This window comes from Sarcophilus harrisii, chromosome 3 (genome assembly GCF_902635505.1).
Source record: "Sarcophilus harrisii chromosome 3, mSarHar1.11, whole genome shotgun sequence".
NCBI lineage: Eukaryota > Metazoa > Chordata > Mammalia > Dasyuromorphia > Dasyuridae > Sarcophilus > Sarcophilus harrisii.
This window is the reverse complement of record NC_045428.1, coordinates 562,563,501-562,576,025: the sequence shown is the minus strand read 5'-3', so window position 1 is coordinate 562,576,025 and position 12,525 is coordinate 562,563,501. Positions and strand designations below refer to the sequence as shown.

General features: G+C 36.6%; 1 protein-coding gene across 8 annotated transcripts in view; it reads right to left on the bottom strand.

Moving 5' to 3' along the window:
- The window catches only part of EIF4G3 (eukaryotic translation initiation factor 4 gamma 3), a 275,515-nt gene that overhangs the window by 60,690 nt on the left and 202,300 nt on the right, over nt 1-12,525 (bottom strand). For all 8 annotated transcript variants that reach the window (XM_031962682.1, XM_031962683.1, XM_031962686.1 and 5 more), the window contains 2 exons: nt 10,319-10,568; nt 5,490-5,623 (listed from right to left, as the gene is read on the bottom strand). In XM_031962682.1, the coding sequence (XP_031818542.1) occupies nt 5,490-5,623; nt 10,319-10,568 (384 nt within the window). The remainder of the gene's footprint in view (nt 1-5,489; nt 5,624-10,318; nt 10,569-12,525) is intronic.

Here is a 12,525-nt window from a genome sequence, read left to right as displayed (position 1 = left end):
TTTCCTAAGTTCATAATAAAATAATTAACATTTTTTAAAAAATTACGTGAAAAAATGTTCCTAATAAGAGAAATGCAAATACTAAGAGAAATACATTAAAATAATTTTAATAAGGAAAATGACAAGTGTTGGAGGGGATATCATAATGAAATGTGGTAGCACCACTGGAACTATACCTCTAAATTCATTACATTGTACCTATATAAGCCAGTAATATTATTACTAAGTCTATGTCCCAAAAGGATCTAAAAACAGAGGGAAGGGACCTACACAGAAGAATATTCAGAGTAGCATTTTTTTTTTGTTAGAATAAAGAAATGGAAATGTAAAAGGTGCTCATCAAGTGGAGCAATGGTGCTTAAATTATGGCCTGTGAATATAATAGAATGTCATTGTGCCATAAGATATGACAAAATAAGAGAATCTCAGAGAAATAGGTAGGAAGTATGTTTCATCATTTATTCTTTGGACTCACAAGTTAATAATGACATCGATCTTTCAAAGTTAACTATCTTACACAGTGTTGTCATGTTCCCTACCCTCTTGACAGGAGAAGATAGACTAGAGGTGTAGAAGATGCAGTGGCCAATGCACAGATATGTTTTGTTTGACAATGATATTTTTAATGAGGGGAGGGATTTTTCTTCTTCTGTGAAGGAGAAGAAGGAAAGAACTGGCAGGATTAAAGAGCTGGTGTTAGCAATGCCAAAAACAAGAAAAGAAAAAGTGTCAATGAATATTTCTAAAAATGCACATACGAGGACAGAAGGAGATTTGAGAAACAGTGATAGTTTTGGAACTGTGATTAATATACACACACAGTATATAAGAGACTCATTCTTATATGGAAATAATCATTTTTGTTGGTGTCCAAATTAAAAAAAAACAACAACAATCTAATGTTCTCCATGACTAGACTAACTCTTATTTAAAAATACAAATAAACCCTCTCACCTCTACTGTGACAAACAAGAACCACAAAATCTCAAGTTACAGGACCATGGCTGTGAAACACTGCAAACAACGTTGGATTTGGTTAGTAGGTTAGTTTTTCAAATTTTTAATTAGAATATTTTATTTCTTGTTGTAAGACATGGCTTTCTCTTTGGTATAAGAATGCAAGAGGAAGGATATGCTGGGAAATGAAAGTAATATAAAAATAAAAGAAGAATAAAAATTTAAAATACTATCAGATAAGTGCAAAATCCAGTAAGGTTTTGGGAAATAAAGATGGATTTTTTCCCCCAAATCACACATCTGAAATCACAGAATAAAAAAGTTTTTTGAGGCAAAGAGGATTTCAGTGTTTTCTCAGTCCAGTGACCATGTTTGTCAAAGGAGGATACTAAAGCTAAAGAAAAATGATAGGGAAAGATCGGGGCAGAATGGGGATGAGAACTATGCTTCCTAACTCTCAGGCTGTTGCTCTTTCTACAACACAACACTATCTTCTTTGAAGTCAGAAATCAAAAATTTTAAAAAGCACAGCTTTCAAAATAGTCTCTAACAAGTGTTAGCTTGACTGTCCTAGAAGTTCCAATTGTCAAGGAAGCTCCAGCCTGTCCTGATCCAGAATTCTCACCCAACTCTATACAGTCCAATCCCAGCAGCTGTCTCTTGTTGTTCCCTCTTCCATTTTGGGCTTTTGAACTGACACTCTCCCAGTCCTGGAATGGTCTTCTGCTACTGCTTCATATTTTGTTGCTGTCTGAAGATCACACAGGTGGGAAGAGTGGAATCTGAAATTGTGTCTTCTGCCTCCAAGTGAGCTCAAGTTTTATGCACATGTACAAATTAATTAACTGCTCCCAAAATGCAGATGGACTAGATAACAAAGTTTCCAGATATTTTACATATTTTTATAGCTAACTTAGACTGACGTTCTCTAGAATTTATTCCTGTCTTCTGTTAGTAATACACAGGAATGCTGATGACTGTCTATTTTTAAATCTGTAACTTCATGGGTTTTCTAAGAAAACCTCACATCATCTGCAAAGAGGGACACTTTCTTTTCATCTTTGCCAGTGTTTATACTTTTTACTCTTATTATTATTGCTATCATTGCTAGTAGTATGTCAAGTAAGAATAAAATAAAAAGGACATTCTTAACATACTACCTTATCCTTCAATTTACTGGGAAAGCTGTCAGTGTTTCTCATTGAAGATGATACTTATCATCATATAAGCCAAGCCTGGGCTTTTTTAGGGTCTTATAAGTGAATGACATATTTGTTGAAGGCTTTTAATATGTATATGATTATTATTATTTATATGATTAATTATGGAAACATTTCCCCAATATTAAATCTCCCTAGTATAATAACTTTGCTATAAATTCTATGTTAAGGAACCATTTTTAATATGCTGATAAATTTTCTTGCTAAAATTTTACTAAAATATGAGATCAACTTTAATTAGTGATATTGATATACAGATTTTTTTCTGCTTTATTCCTACTTGTGTAAGTATCAAGATGACATGTGTATCACAAAGTTTGATAGAGTGCCTTTCTTCTCCATTATTAAAAAAGGTTAAAGAAAAGTCACGCAAATTAAATACAAAATGCATAATATATCTATGAATTAAAACAACATAGGCCCATATATGGCCTATGCTAATGACAAAATTCTACATTTAAAAAAAGCAAAGAAAATCCTAAAAAACCTGAGATTATTCTGTATCATGGCTCCACTGTACCAATATCAAAAGGCAAAATATCTAAAATCAACATAGCAATTTAAGAGTACTACCACCTAGTGGTTATTTTATATAATCATATAAAAATTTATAGATGAACAAAAAGATCAAGAATAATGAAGAGAAAAGGAATGTAGAGGAATCAAGCATTATTGATATTATAATTATAATATATTATAATTTTTAAAAAGTGGGGGAATACATCAATGGATAAATCTAGATAAACAAGATCTAGAAGAGAAAAAAAAAAAAAAAACACATGAGCCTAGTGTTCCATAAACACTAAAACACAAATTGTTGGGAGGACTTTTGATTTATCAAAATCTCTTAGGAAAACTGGAAAGCAATTTGATGGAAAATAGATTCAGAGCAGTATCTTATAACAATAGCAAGCATGAAATAAGACAATTTAAATATAAAAAGATGCTATATTAAAGTAAGTCAAAAGAAAATGGAAAGATGCCTCTTTCCATATATGTAGTCATGAGAGAAGCTGTTTTTTTTCCATATTCTTAGTTCAATATAGTCTTTGACTTGAAACTTAAGTACAGTTTTCTAGTATTGTGACACTTGGGGTGATAAATTCATATTTATGACAAATAGTTTTAAATTCATGTTTATTACAAGGATAGGGTCAACTATACTCCGTTCAAACTTAGTCTTATTAAAACTTGTTTTTTCATTTCTTACTTTAGGGAGAGAATTATAATCAGGGAGGGGAGGGGATAAAAGGAATCGCAAAACATGAAAAATAATGTTGATTGTATGCAATTTCCAAGCTTTTACAGTAAAAATTAAGGAGATGACTTTCAACTGGAAAACAGCTGAACAAATTATGGTATATGACTGTGATGGATTGTTATTCTGTTATAAGAAATTATAAAAGAGATGGCTTAAAAGAAATCCAGAAGGACTTGTGTGAACAGTAAATCAAGCAGAACCAGGAGAAAAATGGATATGACCATCCCAACTCTGTAAAGACAAACACTTCTGAAAAACTTAAAAAAAAAAAACCCAAACTATCAATTCAATGGCCAAGGAGGACACTGCATTGGACTGATCCTGAACCCTGGAGTCTACCCAGGGTGCAGCTTGAGAAACTTTTTTTTTTTTTTTTAAGGAAGGAACAGCTGATTTTATTGTACAAACACAGCAGCTCTGTAGTTAAACTTAAATCAGTTTTGAAAGGTTTCTTTTTTAAAGTTTAATTCATGGAATCAATATAAAATACGTTTCATAAAATGATACTTTCCACTGCCATTTTAATATCTTACTTGAATTTCCCAATTCAAGAAGAAACCAAAAATGGTTATGAAAACAGTCAAAACATAAAATAGAATTATCTATTATTTACTTGACCTTTAAAACAATTCATAATTTTCTCTGCTACACTGATTTAGAAAATGATTGAAATATCTGTCTATTACAGTTAAAAGTAAATTATCCCTATTGTATGAATAAACTAGGTCTTGGTAAAAATGTTTTAAAACAGCTCAGAGCCATCAAGCATTGTTTAATTAAATTGAGTAATATGGTAAACTACAAGGAACCTGGAGGAAACAAAAAAATTCTTAATTCTTATTTGTAAAAGTTTCTGTGGAAGATCACAATTATCAGAAAGAGGTCCATATCAATCATCCTATGTAAAAAGCATGAGTACATCTAGGTTAAGCTCTGAGACATGATTTTTGCACATGGCCAATGAGGGAATTTGTTTTACTTGACCATGCATATCTATTATAAGAATCTAGCTTTTATTTTCCCCCCCAATGAGTGGGAGGAAGTAAAAGGTAGAGAAACAGCTTTTTATTATTTGTAAAAATAAAAGGTTTTGCATGATTGGGGACAAATCTCTGTATACAACATCTTTAAATTAAATTAGAATTAAAGTCTGGTTCCAAAAGAGGAAGTCAGAATAATGTTTTGACACGAATAAAAAGGTTTTCTAAAATAAACACAAACCCAACTAATCACATTCAAAATGCACATGAACTTCCTCCTGGTGAAACTGAGACTTGGAACAACCACTCTTGGAAAGTAACTTAATTAGGTAATAAAATGAAGGAAACAGTATATGTTTTCTCATCTAAAGCAGTCCAATTTCAAATATTCCAAAAAATTCACTAACAGATGGTCACCACAATCTTCAGAGTCTACAAATAAAATTACTTCTAGATTGGAGAATGAAAAATTATGGTCTGAAAGAAGATTATTATGCACAAGGAGCAATGAATTCAGAGAACAAGTGGAAAGACCTGTGTGAACAGATATAAGTAGAGAGAACAGAACCCAGAGAAAAATATTGAGTAATTGCGGTAACATAGATGAAGATGATATTAAGAGACGACAACTTTTAGTGCAGTGACTGGTATTGGTTCTAGAAGCCTTTGCTCTCTGTTTAGAGGTGGCGGTGTCAATATTATATATACCTTCTGACTTTAGTCACTGTATAAGATAACTTTCCTAAAAAAAAATTTTTTTTGAAAAAGGGTGCTATAAAAACTATGAAAAACAAAATTTAAAAACTTAGTTTTAAAAAACTAAGTTTGCATTAATGTTAACACTTGAGATGGTTTCCCTCAGGACAGGAATTCCCAAATTGGAGTCTGTGAACTTGTTTGCTTTTGCAGTATTTTCAATACTTATGTTTCAACAGAGTTTTCTTTTGTAATCTTATAATACATAAAAGCATATACATACATTGTGCATTTAAAAACTGCTTGGGTTATTCTGAGAAGGGGTCAGTGACACAAACCAGGTTAGGAACTCCTGCCTCAGAGAGTCTGACTCACCTTGTCAAGAACCACATCACTGATAGGAGGCAGGCCCTCTGGCTTCTGGATACAAGCCGGCATGAACTGGAAGTCGAGGAGGAATTCCCTGTCATACTGCTTCTTCCCTTCAGTATCAGCAGGCTTCCAGGGCTCTAGGAAGAGGGAGATGGGCAGCAAGGTGGATTGAGTGAGACACGTAGAAGTGCACAGCTACACAAATCCACAGTTACAGTGACATACACAGAAAAAGACCACACCTGGATGCTGTCAAAGATGCTCATCTCTAATCATGAACCAATCCATAAATCAACTAAGTCACAAAGGTCAAACAAAAGACCACACACAGGCTTTTATTTTGTGCTATGTTTGGTTACAAAAGTAAATAGAAAACCAGAGGCCATGTAATAATGGTCAACTTTATACAAACTTCACATAATCTAAAATCCAAAAACCATGCTTGAATGATGCTGACATGTTTAAGGGAGAAGTTGAAAGGACTGTGGAGGTTACGGCGGGGAGGGAGATGGGGTATGCCAAAGCCTGGACTTTCGCTCTTCTGCCTGTAAGGCACTCCCTGCTGCAGCCCTCTGACCCTCCCTCCTCATTCCTGCACGGGGGCTCACTCCCTGCTCCCCTCCCCCAATCCCACATCTTTCCCCACACAGGCCTCCAGGGTCAATGTTCCCCTCCCTCAGCACATACTTCACCTAACTGAAATGAGGCAACCCAAGAGCCCGCCCGTCCCCCCTCTCCTCTCCCAACAGCTCAGGCCCTTCCCTCCTCTTGCCCTTTACTCAAGTCTCTGATGAAGAGATGGACCTTTGATTTCACTCCTGAAACTGAATAGAGCACTCAGGGGCTGAGTAAGCACTGAGACTCACATCCTTCACACTGACTATCTGTTTAAAAGAAAAAGGTGTAGAAGACTTTGGGTGTCAGATACTGATAGTGCATGTGTTGATCGGTTTCTCTGAATGTTCTTTTTTCTTTTTGTTACAAATAAGGGGTTTCACTGGACAGGGGGAGGCGCCAATCAGAAATGAAACGATAGAAAAGAAATCAGTAATTTTTTTAAAAAAATTTTTCCAAAAAGAAAATCTGCCTTTTGACTACTAGGCCCACTGAATTAGGGAGTCAATCCACCATTTCCTAGGATTAGATGTCTCTAAAAGTATCACACATATATGTACATGTGTGTACACATACACACACATATATATTCTTTATAAGGTCATATTTTCTGATGGGACAAGTCATGAATTACAGTTCACATGACAGAATGAATTTCTTCAGAAACTATGCTTACGGTGTCAAATGTTTCAAAAACAAAAAAAAAAGCCAACTACTTCTTTATAGTGTTCTTATTTAGAGGAGGAAAATCAGTAAAAGCAAAAAAAGCTCTTCAATGTTTAACAACAGCAAAATGGCAGTTTTTACTAAATCAAAGCATCTCTACAAAGTATTGGATGGGAATGACTTTTGAGAATATGCAATGTTCAGCTAGCATCTTGAGTTCAAAAGGATAATATATATTCTTTAGTTTCTACTCCTGCACTTCTTCCCTGATAATTTGACAAAAAAGCTTGAGTACTGCCAATTTTCTAAAGTGATGAAGGTATCACTAAAGTAAAAGGAGGCTAAAAAAGCAAAAAATGTATTAATTTGTTCAGATAGTTAACATATGGTAGAGAGTACATGAATTATGAGAACAAATACATATAGTAATGCCATGTAACAGCTTCTAGCTGAATACAAGCAAAGTTAAAAGGTACATGGACCTTAACTAGTGAAAAACAGAATAGAACAAAGAAGAGGAGGCAGCAGAGAAAATGTGTTCCCTCTTCTAATAACAAGCACTCCTCATTCTGCTAAGAGTGCTTTAAGGTTTGTCAAATCTTTTAATTTTCTGAGGGAACTGGTATAAGAACAATTTTTCTCATGTTTACACATGAAGGTAATGGCCTGCTCTTTCCTAAGTGAAAAAAGCAGGATTAATCTCAGGGCTCTCAAATTTTAAGTCAACATCATCATCAACAGCATATTACCTCTAAAACACAAAGGAGAGAGCAACTGCACAGACCCCATACAACTAGTACTTCCATTTCCTTATCAGTTTTGCCCAATTAAAACATTATCATTTCATTAAGATTTGTTCACTAATTTTGAAATTTTATATAAAATTCATTCCAATGTGACTCCAAAGTAACCTCAGGCAAAACAGAGCTCTTTACTAGGAAAATGTGTCTCACAGAAACATACTTCTTCATCTATCTACAGAGATATACTGAGAACAAGAGAAATTTAGCAGAACATGAGTACCACCATAACCTCATATCTAAGCAAACTAGGAAGTGCTGATTTAAAACTATGTTCAAAAAGTTGTTAAATTCTGCATACCCTTTGACCCAGCAGTGTCCCTACCAGCTCTGTATCCCAAAGAGATCTTAAAGGAGGGAAAGGGATCCACGTATGCAAAAATGTTTGTGGCAACTCTTCTTGTAGTGATAAGAAACTGGAAATTGAATGGATGCCCATCAGTTGGAGAATGCCTAAGTTATGGTGTATGAATGTTATGGAATATTAAGAAATGATCAGCAGGAGGATTTCAGAGAGGACTGGAGAGACTTACATGAACTGATGCTAAGTGAAATGAGCAGAACTAGGAGAACATTGTACATGGCAACAAGATTATAAGATGATCATTTCTGGTGGATGTGCTCTTTTCAACAATGAGATAATTCAGACTAGTTCCACTTGTTCAGTGATAAATAGAGCCATCTACATCCAGAGAGAGAACCATGGGAACTGGGCGTGGTTCACAACATAGCATTCTCACTCTTACTGCTATGGTTTGCTTGCATTTTAGTTTGCTTCTTTTATTTTTTTTTACTGGTTTGATTTGATTTTTTTTGTGTGGCACAATGGTCGTATGGACGGATATATGCATGTCTTGGATTTGACATGTATTTCTACCGTGTTTAGCATGTATTGGACTGCTTGCTATCTAGAGAAGGGTATGGGAGAAGGGGAGGAAATTAGAACATGCGATTTTGCAAGGGCTAATGTTGAAAAACTGTCCATACATATGTTTTGAAAAGTGAAAAGCCTTGCTGAGGATGGGCAAAAACTGACCCATGTCAAACTTAGAACTTGAACTAGATTGAACTAGAACTTGAACTAGATCAAGCTAGAACTTGAATCTGTGATCTAATTCAGCCCTTTTGCCCACATGGGCCATCATGTTTCAAGCTGGCCAATGACTATTTTTCCTTGGAAGCATAAGAATCAATAAACTGTTTATCTCAAAGCCCATATGCTGGCTTGTTCTATCATCTGCCTGTGCCTAAATTAAGTAGGTTTGTTGTAATGAAAGACAATACCAAAATGCTAAAAGCATCTCTCTTGCTGTTTGTTCTTGAGCTTTTGTGCATTCTAAATTCAAACCCAATTTCTGACAAGAGTTTTTTCAGATTAGGTATAATGAGGGGGGAGGGGTTCTCATGTCCACAAAACATTTTGATCCAAAAAACTTCTTTCCTGATGTGTCCACATTGAGTATTGTAAATCCATGGAGGAAAATGGAAATAGCAACAGAGTAACTTAAAAGCTCACAGACATCAGTTGGAGAATGGCTGAATAAGTTATGGTATATGATTGTTATGGATACTGTCCTATAAGAAACAATCAGCAGGCCCTTTCAGAAGGGCCTGGAAAGACTTACATGAACTGATGCTAAGTGAAGCGAGTAGAACCAGGAGAACATTGTACATGGTAACAAGAAGATTATGTGATGATCAACTCTTAGTTTTTTTTTTGAGGCAATTCAGGCCAGTTCCAATAGATCTGGGATGGAGAAAGCCATCTGCACCCAGAGAGATAACTATGGGGACTGAATATGAATCACAACATAGTATTTTCATCTTTTTTTGTTGCTGCCGCTGTTTACTTATTTTTTTTTCTCCTTTTTGATCTGATTTTTCTTGTGCAGCATAATAAAGGTGGAAAATATGTTCAGAAGAACTGCACATATTTAACCTGTTTTGGATTATGTGCTGTGTAGGGAAGAGGTGAAGCAGGGAGAAAAATATGAACCATAAGGTTTAGCAAGGGTAAATGTTGAATGAAAACTACCTTTGCATATATTTTAAAAAATAAAAAGCTATTATGAAAAGTAATTTTTAAAAGTTCACAGCAAAATTTCACAGATATGGCTAGAGTTGTGTTGAAAGCAGATGTGCTTTCTGATACTGTCTAAAGACAGGGGTGTCTCTGAGGTGCAGAGTTCACATAGCTTCATGCTCTAAAGTTAGGAGAAAGTCTATTCTGGTACAGTATAATGTGGCTCTGCAATGCAGCTTTAACAAACTATGAGTTGTCTTAGTTTCGACCTCCTGGAAGTAGCTAATTTTTAAAAAATATGCACACCTGTGCATTTTTTTTTTTTTTTTAATACACACTTGTATTTTGTTCTAATTGTGCTAGATGTATGTGCTTATACGGGGTGTCCCACACATCTTTGTTTAATTTTAAACTACTAAATCTTAAAATTGCACTAAGACTCTTAGGGTACCCTGTATACTAACCAACCACATCAATTCTGAAAAATCATCTACACACCAGAAGAGTCAGAAATTCCAGTAGACATCTATCACCTTTCATTGTTTGCTTGTTTCTTGAGTGCCAGAGAAAAAGAAACACTTGGCTCCCCTCCCTCTGGCGCGGTGCTCTTTCCTTGTGAGGACTGCTCTGCGCACTCGGCCTGCTACTGGCGCTGGGAGCAGCCATGAGGCCCCGAACGTGAGCCCTGGCAGTCATCATGCACCCGAGGGCCAGAGGGCAGAACTCACCTGGCTTCAGAGGGAAGGCTACCCCATCGCCAGAACTGTCTGGGGAGCCCGAGTTCGCATCGACTCCTTCCCCTTCAGAAGCGCTCTCGGCTCCGTTACGCACGGGCTCGCTCTCCTGCTCTCCGTTTTCTTCCACAGCTTTCGCCTTTTTAAGGTCCGAGGGGTCTCGCTCAGGGTGAAACCCTTGGCTCATTTTATCCTGTTCAGATTCAAGTACTTTGTCACCTGAAAGCTCCTCTTCAACTTTAGGCTGAAGCAGAAGTGAACATAGAGGTTAGAGTTTACAACAAAGCTATGTATGTACGCATGCAGAAATACACTGACAGATGCATGAAGGCGCATGCGCCTAGGACTCGCAATGAGGGGCAGCCATGTACAGCCTACAGAAGTGTCATGACAAATTCATTTAAGACACCATTTAATTCCCTGGGGCTAACACAGACAATTACCAGTGTTACTAAAATAGTTTAATTATGACTAATGAAGGCTGAGAATGTTAAGAACTGTTAATCCTTCTAATGTGCTAGCCCCTCCCCCCCCATCAAGATTAGGGACTCCTCCTGGTCTGCTCTTGGCCGCCATGAGGAGATTTCAGGAAAAGGATCAAAAATAATGAATGGCAAAAGGCTGCTTCGCTAGAGGGAGACTGTTTTCGTTCTATTTTGGGAGATAGATTTTAGAATTCTGCAAGACCTTCTCCTTCTTCTCCAGGTTCCATTCAGTGAAGTTTAGCTTCCGGTCTGCCTTCTCTATTAGAGGAACGGAAGAACAAGCTGATCTTGCTGGCTGCATCTCACTTTCAAGTAGCCAACGGAGGGGAGGGCTCAAGTGTCCTTTCCAGTCCCCAAAACATCTGAATGTAAAATTCACTGGGGACGCCAAGCTCCCTCCCTCTGGAGTGAAAGATGAACGTGGCCATGATTCACAGGAGCCTAATCCAGCTTGAGGCTGAAACCTTAGCCTGCATCACACAGCAGCTGCAGGGTCTTGCGAGCGGCAGAGAGGGGCCTCCACACGGCCTGTCCAGGAGAGGGGGCGGGGAGGACAGAAGTAGGGACACAAGGGACCTTTCACTCAAAATATCTCTGGAGCGGTCAAGTTTCTGTCTTAAGGGGCATGAGGCATTCAGGCAGGCAGACACCAAGTTATTCTAAGATGCTGCTCTATATCCACAGATGAGTATGTGTGGGAGGGTGCCTTTTACAAATGGAATGAGGAAGCTAGGGAAAAAGGCAGAATACATATTTTGAATGGTCAGAGGATGCTGTGTAGAGAAAAACAAAGGTCTGAAGTTCTAAAAAGACAAATACAACTGGAAAAAAATACTTTACTGAGGACACATGACAAAAAACAATCATTTCCTGAATGTTGAAGGAACTGACTGAACCTGATTATAGCTTCTTCATCCAGACTTTGCTTCTTTTGATAATTAATATCATTTACTTTCTTTACAATTCTATTAATAACATGACCAAAGTGGGATTTGGTCTGCTTGGCTATGCATAATTGTTTCAAGGGGTTTATTTGCTTTTGGGTTGTTTTTTTTTTTTGTTTTTTTTTTAGTAGAAGGGAAAGGGGAAGAGAACCTAAGATTTTTTGCTTATTAGAAATGTCAAACTCATTATCAACTCAGGTTATAGGTATATGACAGCAATAATCGATATGTAAGGGGCATTTAAAAATAATTTTATTAAAAATCAAGAAAACCACAACACATGATTAATTGTGCATGACTCCTCCTTACTTCTAAATCTGGGCAATACAAAAAGTAGCCAGTGCAGAAGAAAAGGGAGGAAGGGTGCAAGACTGAAGATCTCATGAGCTATAACAAAAATCTTCTTTGGTTATTATTAGAAACAAGTGGACAGAGAGACTCAATTTCCATCCAGATGAAGAAGCCTAAAGAAACAAAGCCATGGAGCCACAATATGGAAAGTGGACTGCCAATTAGACAACTCTGAGATCACCCTGGAAACATTTCCAAAGGCATCAGCCAAGGAACATGTTGAAATAAGTCTGTTAAGCCAGCAAGATGAAGGCTGTGAAGACACATGTACTTAAACTGTAACCACGAGATTTCTTATGACCATTATTATTTTCATGGAGACCAAGTGGTAGCACTTGCAGTTTGGATTTTTAAAGTTCATATACATAATGAGCTGTATGTTCATTCTACCAAATGAACAGGTAGAATGTCACATCTTTAT